Below are 14,182 nucleotides of genomic sequence, written 5' to 3'. Positions count from 1 at the left end.
TTTTATGTTTTACATTTACCGACTTTGAATAAAGTTTTGAACTTGAATAGCTGCTAGCCCCTGTCAATGACCGGTAAGTTGGGCTTACCTGCAAGGACGTAACACCCATTAAGGCAAGTCAGGCACTTGTCGCATTAACATTTTGACCAAATAGTATTTCTCTTTTTTTCATAAGAATAGAATAGTGTATATACTTTGTGAATTAATCGATCTATGTATATAGGCGTTTTTGAAACAATGCAGGAATTGACTCTATAGTTGTGGTGGTTTGTTATGTTCTTTGTTTGACTTTGTTTTGTAGTTATATTTGTTAACACTTAGATCGTATTTTCGTTTTATACGTTCACATTTTATACCATGAATAAAATTAAGTTTAAGATGTGAATAAAAATAAATTAGGCATGGAAAACATACAAAAAAATCGCCATTACATAACTAGTCAAACTGAAACTAGAGAAATTAACCACTCCCTTCTATCTTTGGTTTGTTTTCTATTTCTGATTTACCTCTAGGCATGCGGCCACATTTCTAATTCCACTTGAATAGAGATAACATATTTATATTTAATCATGCTATAATTATTTAAGATAAAAATACCAGTATTTTGAAATGTACTGAAGTATCAGAAGTATCAGAAAATGGCTAGAATTTAAGGCAAATGTAATTCTTTATATTTTTACTTTTTTGCATTCTGAAGATATCTTCCAATTTCATAGAATTGAGGGAAAAACCAGATGTAAAACTATTTCAGATTTTTTACATTGGTTATGTATTCTTCCAATCTACTTTGATGTCTAAGTTGCATGTAATTATCTGTTATCCTAATTAATTAAAGGTATCTGCTGCTATATACATTTTGTATAATTTACATGTAATTATTCTGTTGTATCCTATATATGAGCCTATAGAAACAATATATTGTAACTGAGTTAGTGCTAATAAAACTATTTGTAATTGTATCTGTTAATTTTTTCAGGATTTTTATAAATCAAAATGTGAAAGATTAAAAAATCAACTTAATCCCAACATTTAAATTGTATATTTAAAACTATAGAAATAGTGATCACGTCGAAACACGCCCGTTTCTAGAAATTTCTTGTTTGCTCGGTCGTTGTTCGTTTCATAGAGGGCGTTCTAAACACCGGCAATGGCGGTCGTAAGTTTACTTCGAAGTATTTCTGTATTTTAACCATATACCCAAAATGTTCTGAATGATTTATATATTTTTTGTGCACCCGGGCTAGACATTCATCAGATATTTTTGTGTAAATATTAAAAAATCAACTAAGTCATTCATTTTCCCTTTTCGTTCCCACGTGTGTGTGTTGTCAACAAAAACAAACTGTCCTTCCCATGTTCCACTCAACACTCAAGAAAACGTTAACACAATGACCCTACATTTTAATTGAAAAATATTTGGACGAGTTTTGTTGTCAACTATAACAAATGTCTGTCCACTCAGAAAAATGTTAACACAGCACTCTAAAAAAAACACATTTAATGTTCATCATTTCAGGTCTAGATTTAAACATGACATTTGCTGAGGCAGTTTTTAACCTGACAATTAGTTAAAAACATATTTTCTAAGTAATTTGCATATTTATACATCAAGTCAAAACGATATAACTCCCTGTTGGCACCCATAATATTCTCTGTGCAGCAACGACCGTGATGTTCCTTTCACCTTTGGCTTTGTCTTTGAATTGTGTAAGCATATCCAATATTGTTTTCGGTTCCTTTTCTTCAAATATAAATTTAGGGGGAACAGAACCCCAAGGGCAAATGAATTTGGGGCAAACATACCTGATACCTATGCCAAACAATGTGCAGTGACAAAAGGAGCACAATCCTACACAAATCAAGAAGTGAACCAAATATACATTGAAGGATGTCATATTATCAAAGAAGTAAAAATAACACATATGAAAAAATAGAAAAGTCACACACACTGTAGAAAAGTTCAACCTTAAGGTTTCTCTGACTTTCCTATGTAGTATTTCTTTTTTTCTAGCTAAAAACTATGAAGAAAAAATTGAATCTATCAGAATAAGATATACAAAGTAAATTAAATACAATGTAGAAATTCTTCATGTATGTACAAATTTATCTAATTATAGCCAACAGCAGAAACAGTTAAAGAAGTCAGAGAAGTAACCAGAATTGAAAGAATAGGTAAGGTCTCCCTCCTTGAAACTGTTACTCAAATAAATGTAACACTCGGTATATGCATAGGTTGTATTTTCCTTTTAAAGCCCTACACTCATATTTGCCATTTAAAGTGTGTTTTTTCAGCCGTTTATTTATATTTTTAGAAGTTGTATTTTTTAATTGCTTTACCAAGTCTGTTGATAAATGAAGCATCCATATGTACTTGTACTCTTGAGCATGTACATTGTGCATGTAAGCATTCAGACCTTTACCCTTTCCTTCCTGTACTCATATAATTATTTAACTTTTGGTACCTTATTGTTCAAAGACAAACAGGGTATTATTAAAAGCATTTATAATTCTCTTCAGTAAAGTTCTGTTTAAATTAAAACAAAATTATTTGAAATTATAAGCAAGCATTTCAAAAAACCGTAATCTGGCATTCCTATTTGTAATACATCATATCAATGTAATATATTTGAATAGGAGCACATTCCCACATCAGAGGGCTAGGTTTAGATGATGCTCTGGAGGCAAGAAATGTGTCTCAGGGAATGGTGGGTCAAGTGGAAGCCAGAAGAGCTGCAGGAGTTATATTGGAAATGATCAAGGTATGTAGAGAACTTAAGAAAATATATTACATGAACAAATTGGTAATTAGGGCTTGCCAATGCATGAAATTGTCTTTTTTCCCAGAGAAAGTGAAAATTATGTTATCTTTACTACATTGTACTGTCATGTAAAAAAAGTCTGTTTTTTGTCTTTCAGTTAAATGCATCGATCATCTGTTACTGGATGTATAATAAGTTTATGCAATTCAGAAGTAATGTTCTTGTAAACCAGTTACTTTCTGCACTGGTTTAAGATTATAGATGATACACTTATAATAATTGTTTCATCTACAGTGTTTCACAGGGTAACAGTTCTTATTGATGCATACACTATGAGCTAGTTTATCAATTTTTCTTTATCGGGCAGACCTCCCTGGCAAGTTCAGCCTGCTTCATGGGCTTCACATGGGATGGTGAAATTGTTTCAAAGAAGGTGAATTATTTGTTCACTTTCCACATTTGAAGAAATTCTTAATGCCCTGCTAAGGTTTAAAGATAATGTAAAAATTGATATACTAAGTTACATTTTGTAATTCAAGATTAGAGAAAAGAATGCACTGTAAGTTGGTCAGATTTTTATCGTTTTATATACTTGTACCTGTAGGTTGCACATAAAGACCACAAAATTGAATTTCAACAGTTTCCATCATATGAAGCTGATGAAAATTGTGATACTTATTACACGTTACTGTTCAATTACTTGCAATACTGACATGTACTACTCTTGACTCACTCTAATGGCAAATATTGCTGTAAAAGTTGTCTGTATAATGACCCTTGCTTTGCCTTCTTCTGAGTTTCAGCCAGTGTAAAGATGTAATTTTTTTCAACTCACCCATTGAACCATTTTATGTTGACAGGAAGGGAAGATTGCAGGCAGAGCTATTCTGATTGCTGGTCATCCTGGCACAGGAAAAACAGCCATTGCCATGGGTTTGTTATATTTATTTTATATGATGGTAAACGCTTGGTTTTTGTGCAATAATTTGAAATTGAATATTATTTGGTTGATTTTTATAAAATTTATGACGAGGTTTCAAACCACAAAAAGAAGGTTGGTATTGATAGTGGGTCTTATGGCCCAACTGTTTTAGAATTGGGGGCCAAAAAAACAAGCACTGTATAGAATTTCACTATAATAGCTCAATTCAAGGCTTAGAAATGTCTATGATATTGTTCTACAATATTCCATACCACAATCGTCAGACTGGTATTTCTTTTGGAGGTTATAACTTAAACATTTAAGAAATTAAAGGCCAGAAACATGCATTTTCCTGATGTCCAGACAATAAATTGACTATTAGTGAATGGATCTCTATGAAATTGTATTACAAGGTGCCATCCCACCAAATCCAAAGGAAGGCTGGAATTGATTTTGAGGATTAAGACATGAACCTGTTTGGAATTAGGGGCCGAAAAGGGGCATAAAAGAAGCAATTTTTTTCTTGTCCAGACAATAACAAGAGTGAAGGTGGGTGGATCCCATACAATAGATAAAAGAAAATGTACAAGGTGCCATACCACAAAAGGAAGACCAGGATTGATTTTTGGGGTTGTGACTTGATCTAAGTAAGAATAAGGGGCCACAAAGGGACCAGAAACAAGTATTTTATCTGATTTCTGTATGACTTGAGTGAAGGGGTATGGGTTGCTTTGAAATACTTGCCTCAACTGGTGTTGTATCAAGCTGTGCCATGCGAGGCATTGTATTCTATGAAATTTTAAGCCTTTTTAATAGTTTACTTTTTACTTCTATGGCGAAGAATTATTTTCTTCTTTATGCTATTTGCAAAACAAAAAAATCACAGATTTTGTTATGAAACTTTTTTTTCTTTATTTGAAATTGTGTTCACAAATTGTAAGAAGAACATGCTAAAATTACCCCATCTTAAAAGTTTAAATGATAGAATGTACACATTCTGTATGAATTACAGGGACCAGTAAACAAAAACTGGGCTCCCACTGACAATTTAAATTTGTGATGTTGGTTTGCAGAACTTCTACACCATTGATCTGATCTGAAGTTCTGAACTATTGTTAAAATTTGATTTTACTGCTTTTATGAATGTAATTTATTGCTGAAGAGAGTGTTATAGTAAAAACATAAAATGTATTGTAGGTATGGCCCAAGCACTAGGTACAGATACACCGTTCACAAGTATTGCTGGAAGTGAAATCTTCTCATTAGAAATGAGCAAAACAGAAGCATTGACACAGGCATTTAGAAAATCTATTGGTGTCAGAATAAAGTAAGTTTGATTATTATTACTTCATGACAAATCAGATAAAGAGGTATTTTTTTTATTCAATATTGTCTTTCTGTCTCAAGTAACAAATAATAAAATACAATAAATTATTGCAAAAATAAATTTTAAAACTTATTATACCTACAAAAGTGGGCTGGCTTGTGCTGATTAAGAGAAATGGAAATGTGGGTGGTACTTGTTTCTAAAACTATGAATTAAATCTATCTTGTTGTGTTTCAGAGAAGAAACAGAGATTATAGAGGGAGAAGTAGTAGAGATACAAATAGACAGACCAGCCACTGGAACAGTAGGTGTTGTGTTGAACTAGTAAATCACAGTAGCTCAAACTCTTGTAGACTATTTAAACATGTTTGAGGTTAAAGTTATTCCTAAGAAATTCCTTAATTCCTTGTTTTTTGTTTCTTCTGTTTCCATGTCTTGATTTGTACACATTAAAATGATTCCTGGATTTCAGAAAAGCTCTTCATGCAAACTTAACAAGAATGATAATGAGCTATACTAATCATCTGCATCTGTATTTTTGAAAACACTTCTGAATGTCTTGAAGTTTATATATAGATAGATATGAAATGATACAGATACATACATTTTTAAGTAAAATACTATTTTAGGTTTTTAAACTTTATTTTTTTTATACTTCAAAGTTGTAATTGTGTAAAGGACATTGATGATTTTCTGATCCAATTTTAATTATTGAAGTTTTTCCTTTCAAGAGAAGACTTTGTGTTAGGTTTTATGCTGATAGTGATGAAATGTTATTGTAGGGTGCAAAAGTTGGCAAGTTAACATTGAAAACTACAGAAATGGAAACTATATATGACCTGGGACAAAAGATGATAGAGTCATTAACAAAAGAAAAAGTTTCTGCTGGGTAAGTTCTAATTTGATTGTCTTCATGTTATGAGGTGGTGTGTTAAATATGGTAACATCCTGCCCATATGAGGGCAAAGTTGTAGTCTTAAAGTATCTGTAAGTGTGTCTGGTATCATAATGTGATGCAATTATGCAGTACAATCTTTAATCAGTTGACTCTTATATTTCAGAGATATTATCACAATAGACAAGGCAACAGGGAAGATAACAAAGTTAGGAAGATCTTTCACCAGAGCCAGGGACTATGATGCAATGGGTGCCCAGGTTAGTTACTAGTTTATTCTGTAACCTCCAAAGTGTTTCTGCAACTTCACATGTATTTTTGCAATATGGCCTATGTAATAAAAAAAATCATAAAAAATACTTTTATTAAGAAAGATAACGAGCCATTTTTAAGCTGACCTTAACCAAAGGGCAATGTGAGTTATTGGTGTCACTTGGTGTCCATCGATATTGACCATTGTTGTTAACAATTTCTAAGAACTCTTCTCATCTGACAATACTGGACCAATTAAGACCTAACTTGGTATAAATGTTCTAGAGCATTCTGCCTAGAACTAATGTGGGATTTTATGGTGTGTTGACCAAGTTGGCAGCCATCACTTAAAATAGAATGTAGGGGTCAGACAGCAGGTTTAGCTAAATTTTCACACGGGTTAAAGTGTTTAACATAATGAGATCTATCTGTCAATTTTCCATGAAATTCTGATAACCCATGATGGAGTTTTTACCCCCCCCCCCCCTTTGGACTTTTTTTTGCTATTTTAATGTTATTACTTTAAAAATCTTCTCCTTGGAAACTAATGGACAGAATTCAATGAAAGTTGATATTATTGTTCCTTAGCAGAGATCACCCTAGAATTTACCCCTGATGGGCCAAAGGCCCTTTGGCTGAAATTGAATTTTAGGATTTTGAAACCCTTTTGGAACCCTCAGAAATCATGCATAATTTGACATTCCCTTTAAAATAAACATATAACATGAAAATATGCACACACTTGTCATAAACTTGTTTGAAGATAATAGCCCATACAATAATTCATGGCATTTTCTCGCTTTTTACTGCCATACTTGAAGTCTGTCAACTGAAGGAGAAAAATGAATACTTGACTAATTCATTTTTTAAAACTGAAACTTATCTAATTGCAACACTGTCCAAAATTCCTGGGGAGAACACTGCATATATTGTGTGTTTCATACACTGGTGAAATGATTTTCTGAGTGTTTCAAAATATGTCTGTCTCATTTTATCGAAGTATATAAAAAATAATACTACTGGTACATGTATATTTAAATAATTTAAAGTAATTTCACTTAATTATGTAAATTTTGATCTTACGTACATGTAAATGACGTTTTTGTTCAACTTCACATGATTTTTTTTTCAGACAAAATTTGTACAGTGTCCTGAAGGAGAATTACAGAAAAGGAAGGAAGTTGTCCATACAGTGACATTACATGAAATAGATGTTATAAACAGTCGTACACAGGGTTTCCTTGCATTGTTTTCTGGTAAATAAAATATAGCAGTAATAAGACAGCATACACTGAAAAATTATGTCTCTATAATGTTAAAAAGATACCAGAGAAATTTTGCAAATGGCTGTCTTTTGTAAGACCACTCAAAATTGATACAACTAGTTTAATGATTTTTTGATAGAATGTATTCTTCAAGGTAGTATATAATTGTGTCTGATCTGTTTTTTCCAGTGCATGGAAGAATTTGAACACCAAAACAAATGGGACATTGCAATTGCATTAGCACACCTATTTATTTTATCTTTACTGACTGAATGCTTTTTTTCTATTTACAAAAGTATCTTACATATTTCCTTGATTCCTGCATTTAAATGTGGTAAAAATATAAAATATGCTAAATCTTTTCTATATTAGCTATTTTAAGATAATTACACCAATTAACCTTTGAACTTTTCAGGTGATACAGGTGAGATCAAGAGTGAAGTGAGAGAACAAATCAATTCTAAGGTTGCTGAATGGAGAGAGGAAGGCAAAGCAGAGATAGTACCTGGGGTAGGTTACTAATATCAACATTCCTATATCGAAACCCTTTCTTATGTAAAAATGATACTTTTGGTAGGGATGATATTGTTATCGTAGTATTGAAATTTTATCACCTGCTTACTTTGTAAGGTTTTTTTAAGTAGTTTTAGTCTGAACAAATAAAAGACTGTTATCAACATGTTTTATCCCACTACAATTCCTTGGTAATTGTCTATTTATTCAGACTGGATATTATTACCTTAAGTAGTGTGTATATAATTTAATTACATGAAGAGATTTTTTCTATTTTCTGATTGGTCAAAAAACTGCTTTCAGGTCATGGTAAATTTTAAAAAATTCGCTTATATACAATTAATTCTTTCCACTTGCACTGTGATTCTAAAAATAGAATACAGAAGTAGAGTCTCACAAGCACATTGATTAATATAATAAAACAATAAATGACTTTGATCAGATCAAAGTCGTGATTTGTATAATGCACGGCATGTTCATTACAGGTTTCTGGTACAAAAAGGACTTGTACAATATTGTCAAGTATTGTACACTAAACTGCATAATTATCATTGTATAAAAGTTAATGTTCTGTTTTCAGACATTGCTTTGATTTTTAGATACATGTGTGTATTTCTGTGTAATTGTATGAGTTTTGTTGATTTACTATTTCAGGTATTATTTATAGACGAAGTTCACATGTTGGATATTGAGTGTTTTTCATTTCTGAACCGAGCATTAGAAAGTGATATGTCTCCCATATTAATCATGGCCACAAACAGAGGAATCACAAGGTACATTTGTACATCATATATGTTATTCAGGATCTTTACATGGGATATGGGCTCATATTCCTCATCAGTCTTCTATATTTCCTGAGCCCTAGGTGAGGTATATTGAACTTTGACATGAGGCTATATCCCCATTGAATATTCTGAATAACAAATACAACATAATGGAGTGTGTTCAAATGAGTTTTAGAAACATTTTTGAATTTCCTTTACAAATCTGCTTCGTCATCAATATCTAATATGACAAGATAAATGTTTCAACTCCACTTTCATGAAGGCAATAAATTTCTGACCCATTGCAATATCCCTCAGGTCCCCTGTCAAGCTTAAATTGTGGAATTACCAGGTATAAATATTCTATATATATGTTAACAGAATAAGAGGAACCCAGTACCAAAGTCCTCATGGTATACCTATAGATTTACTGGACAGATTGTTAATTATATCTACAACACCATACAGTGAGAAGGAAATCAAACAGATCTTAACCATAAGGTATGTTATCATCATCATGTTCCATCAGTGCAATGTCTTGATCAGCTGGAGTTTTTAAAAAAAAACAGATAACATGCAACATGGAAGGCATTTTTAAGAACAGGGATGATTTTTTTCCGCTTTTTAGGGAAATTCCGCTATTCCAAATCAGGTTTTTACCGTTACAAGTCTGTTTTTACTGTATATTTACTTCCGATTTAGCCAATTTTCGCTTTGTTTGTAGACCTCGTAAAATTATCCCTGTAAGAAACTAATGGAAGTTAAGTTGTAAATGTAGTGAAGCCTACCTGAACCACATCTTTTAACAAGTGAATGATTTTTTTAATTAAGGCATATTTTTGGTCTTTACAAGTTCAGTGTGCATGGAAGTGATTTAAACAAACTTAAGAAGAATATGAAGTTTAAACGTAGCATGTTAATTCTTGTTATTATGTAAATAAGTTTTGAACATTCTTTAAATTTAAAAAAGGTTGTAAAGATTGTGTTTTGGACTGATAACAATAGTACTGTTGTGGTCAGTATTACAGGTTTCACTGTGTATGACAAAAACTTCTTTGTGGAAACAAAGCATTTTTAGTTTGTTTCAAAAAATGTAAAGACTTAAAAATTATTATCAGTGTGGTTGACAACATACAATGTAATTCTTCCAGAAGACTTCCACTGATGAACTTATTAAAAAAAATTCATATTAACCAAATTCAGCACTTACAAAATACTGAAACACTGCATTTAGCATTACAAAAGAAATAGATTACCAAATTTCTATATATAATGACATTATCATGGTCTTCAGGTGTGAAGAAGAGGATGTTGAGATGAGCGATGATGCATTGACCGTATTGACACGAATAGGAATGGAAACATCATTACGTTATGCCATACAGTTAATCACAGCAGCTAATCTTGTCTGTCGGAAGAGGAAGGTTTGTATGCAGTGCCTATGTTTTTAGAAACATTTTTGTTTCTTATCTTTAATCTGTGTTGAGAAGGCTTAAATTGTATTGAATTGATAGAATTTTGTACCTGATATATAGATTTCTTCAGTTGAGAATGTTCCATAAGTGCATTTAAAGATTAAAAAAAAAAGCTTTTGGTTAAAATATGTGATGCGTAAATTGAAAAAAGTTTTTTTTGATATTTTGGGACTTAAATTTCTTTCAGTGACTTTGTAGTACATTACACCTGTCATAATTAAATAAGGATTGATGTTTTATTTTACAAACAAGTAAAAATGTCTTAAAGTGAGAATACAAAAATTGCATTCTTATACAATAAAAATATTTTTATTCTTGGGATACTAATTTTTGTGTTTTTTTTGGGGGGGTAGGTCAACAAAAAAGAGATTTTCATTAATGTGTATACTGAAAACCTCCAAACCAAGGAATTCAAGAATCAACGAATATGTGTTTTTTCCCTAATCCACAAAAATTGGTATCCACAAATTAAAGTACCTTCACAGTAGATACTGATTTTGAATTTTCTATGTCTCTTTTTTCATTCATCTGTCACTAAGCCCTTACTTCTCTGTTTTCTCTACATAGGTCTTTTAATATGTGTATTTTTATTTCAACAGCAAAATAATAAAGTAGGTCAATGGGAGATCTTAAGTTTGTAACCAACTTTATTTTTTGATTATTTGTAAAATAAATCAACTCTCTCTCATGATTATTTTTTGTTGGTTTCCTTGTTGTACATCTTCAGTGTTTTCTCCTATTTTAGGGTACAGAGGTAGATGTTGATGATATTAAACGTGTATACTCATTATTCCTTGATGAGTCTAGATCAACACAATTCTTGAAAGAATACCAACAAGAATTTATGTTTAACGAACTTGGTATGTATTTTGTAGGTAATTGAACACCTGTTATATGATTTTTTCTTGTTTTCATAAAAAGTTGAACCTTTGGTTTCTTTAATATACTGAATCTAACATTATTTAAATATTTACAAGTGATCCTAAGGGTCCAAAATAAAACCTTTTGATATACTAAATCTAAGCATTTATTCTGAATTGAGTATTAGACAAAGGTGAAAGATGACTTAGTTTTATAGTTTTAGTTAATGTCATAATTTTGTATTTTATATTTTTGATTTAAACGATGTATTTCTGACACATCAATATTTTGTGATATTGTACAGTTGGCATTCCGATTACAAGTGATATTGCAGGGCTGAAGTCAGCTCTATACATGAATGGTGAAAGTGCTTTCTATTGCAGAATATCAGTATCAGGGGAGATTCAGGCTGGGGTGTGGCGGGGTGCAACCCCCTAAAATTTGCAAAGCATGGGTTGATGGGTAGATTTAGGCGGTTTTATGATGAAACTTTAATTTCTTGCTAATTTTCCACAAAAGATATCTACATTGCACCAGCTCTAGAGGAATATTTCAAAAATTTAACCTAAAAAAAATTTTCACCTGGCTTTCCTCGGCAAAATTTTAACTGTGCACCCTCCTGAATCTTAAGTCCTGGACCCCCCCGAGTATGAATATTTATTGGTGAAATATCTAATAGTCATTAATCTACATTTGTTTATTTTATTTTAATTGAAGGACATCCAAAAACCAAATACATATATAAAATAATGGTTATATTTGACTCAACCAAATCAGATGAATCCAAAAATACTTGTTTTTAATTTCTACAGAGAAATGTAATAAATCAATTATATCAGGTCAATGCTTACAATGTCATGTTTTACAGAATACTTAGAAGAGCTATCAACCTAAGCCATGGGTCTCGTTCAATATCTCTTTTAAGTGTACCATAGAACATGAGATCACGTGCAATAAGCTGCCAAAGTAGTCAGGAAAGAGACTTTTTATTAAAACAGGATTGAGTCAATTTGCAATTCTGAAAAACAAAACTACTTTAATACAGTTAATCAGTAATATCAGTTCTTTTCCAAATGGTAACCACTAGGCTATTTAGTATTGTGTGTTTTAATTAAGATTGTTTTAATATTACTTTAATTTTTTAATCTTAAGAAAATATGCCTTTTAATACATTTTTATGGTCTTCCTATTGATGTGTTCTCCCCATCTCATAAGGATTTAGACATGTTGTAATTTCTTTTAATCAGGAATGATATACATAGAAACATACATACATAAAATCTCTATGTCTAATCTCAAACTTTCAGCTAATGAACTACCCTTAAACTTTCATGATTTGTTGAGTTTGTGAAAATGTCGTAAGTTTATGTCATGCCAAAATTAATTGGTTTACAATAGTCATTGATCTACGATCTACAAGATCAAATGTTTCCAATTTGTGTGAATGTTATATTACCCAAAAGATGTCTGGAAAAAAATTTCAGGCTATCTTTGCAAGCTCTTATTAGTTTTTTGGATTTTTATTTTATTTTTTTTCTGTTTTTGTTATTGAATGGTTTAACCTTCAATTGCAGGTGCTTCTGGAGACACAATGGATACAAGTTAGAACCAGGAAGTAAAATACACTGCTGAAGTCAATGGACCATCTCCACATTCTTACATTGGACAATTCATCATCAGTTGTTTTTTTCAATAAAACCATTTTTTATGTACATTTGTATTTTTTATAAAATTATCGAACCCACATTATATAATTTTGGTACATTTCATGACATGATGGTTAACCAATCAAACAGGCCGTACTCGTCTGATACATTAAACTGAGTATTTAATGTTAGCTCACCTAATCAACCATCCACAACAAGGTCTTGGGTGTGATTGAGCTAGTAAGTTCTTTGTCAAACTTGTGGTCAATATGTGTTACTCTTGAGCTTTAACAACTGCACCTAATTGGTGAGTCCTGGCAAAAGATCCCTTTACATAACGTAGTTTTACCTTTGATTACTTAAAGTATTCACTTAGTCCCTCTTTGACGCAACATAAACAAAGTAAATTGTGTCAATTAAAATCTTGATGACAAAGAGGTGCAATTTAAATTTGATTTAAAATCAAAGTAAGTCAATATTACTTTGTATAATAGTTAATATGATTCAATTGTTTTTGGTTTTTTTATGGTTTAAATGGCATTTAATATTAATTGATTATCATTGATGCTGCTTCATCAAACATATTGCTAACATTTTCATATCAAATTTACTTGAGAAAATGAAAAAAAAAAAATTCCTTGTAGCCTTTCGTATTTGAAACTGGAGTCCATGTCAACATAGTTGTAAATAAATCATGGTGTCCCCATGGACTTGAATCTGTGAGAAAGAATGCGAAATAAGTAACTCACAGACAGACACAATATTTCCATATGAAAGGAATGTTTAGGAGTATTATAAATTATTTAATATGCCTTCATTTTCAAGTACATAAATTGACTTAAGGTATCAGAACTGCTTAATAGGTTAAGGTCCATTAAGTGTTATTGTTTTGTGGCATCTCATTCATCCGAAATAGTTATATAAATTTTAGTCCTCTTTACTATTTGGCTTCTTCACGGTTACCTCTACCCGTTTTTTCCCTGAGAAATATATTTAGACAACCATTTTGGTTGCCTGGAGAAACAAAGTTTATTCTAGAGCTGCTAAGAATATAGCCTTGTGCAGTAAATAGCCAAGAAACTATACTTATAATGGGCAGATGGATCCGTCATCAAATATTCGAATCATAATCAGGGACTTGTGAAATGATTAATATTATTAATATCCAAGCCGCCGTATATGGACATGAACTTTTCTTAGAATTAGTTGTTTTTCACTCTATACTCGGCGTCACATAAATAACATACTGTTAAAATTTGAATAAAAATATTTTCTACGACTTTATTGACACCTACCGTCGTTTAAATTGTCTTAAATGACTTGCTCATTCGTTTAGCCAAACAGCTTCTCCCTGAACAAGTCGCTTTTAGCTTAAATCATGCGTAACAAATCCTTACGGGAAAATCCCATACTAATATCCGCCATGTTGGTTTCTACGGGACGATTTGTTTACAAACGAAGTGCGTAAGTTCCCGTCGAACTCCGGTGACAATCGTCTGCTTG

At 31.6% G+C, this 14,182-nt stretch overlaps 1 protein-coding gene across 1 annotated transcript; it reads left to right on the top strand.

The window, feature by feature from the left end:
• The first annotated feature begins 1,109 nt into the window (after window positions 1-1,109).
• On the top strand, window positions 1,110-12,745 carry LOC148609353 (ruvB-like 2). The gene is made up of 15 exons (XM_088541017.1): window positions 1,110-1,156; window positions 2,118-2,172; window positions 2,635-2,759; window positions 3,620-3,692; window positions 4,879-5,008; window positions 5,246-5,312; window positions 5,791-5,897; window positions 6,070-6,163; window positions 7,288-7,411; window positions 7,836-7,930; window positions 8,588-8,706; window positions 9,079-9,198; window positions 9,992-10,121; window positions 10,918-11,032; window positions 12,608-12,745. The coding sequence occupies exons 1-15, from the start codon at window positions 1,148-1,150 to the stop codon at window positions 12,637-12,639; spliced, it is 1,395 nt and encodes a 464-aa protein (XP_088397143.1). The 5' UTR covers window positions 1,110-1,147; the 3' UTR covers window positions 12,640-12,745.
• The last annotated feature ends 1,437 nt before the right edge of the window (window positions 12,746-14,182 follow it).

The sequence above is a fragment of the Perna viridis genome, chromosome 8, assembly GCF_037379345.1.
Source record: "Perna viridis isolate PV_CMFRI_1.1 ecotype Kerala chromosome 8, ASM3737934v1, whole genome shotgun sequence".
NCBI lineage: Eukaryota > Metazoa > Mollusca > Bivalvia > Mytilida > Mytilidae > Perna > Perna viridis.
The sequence above is the reverse complement of the archived record's forward strand: the minus strand, read 5'-3'. Positions and strand labels throughout refer to the sequence as shown.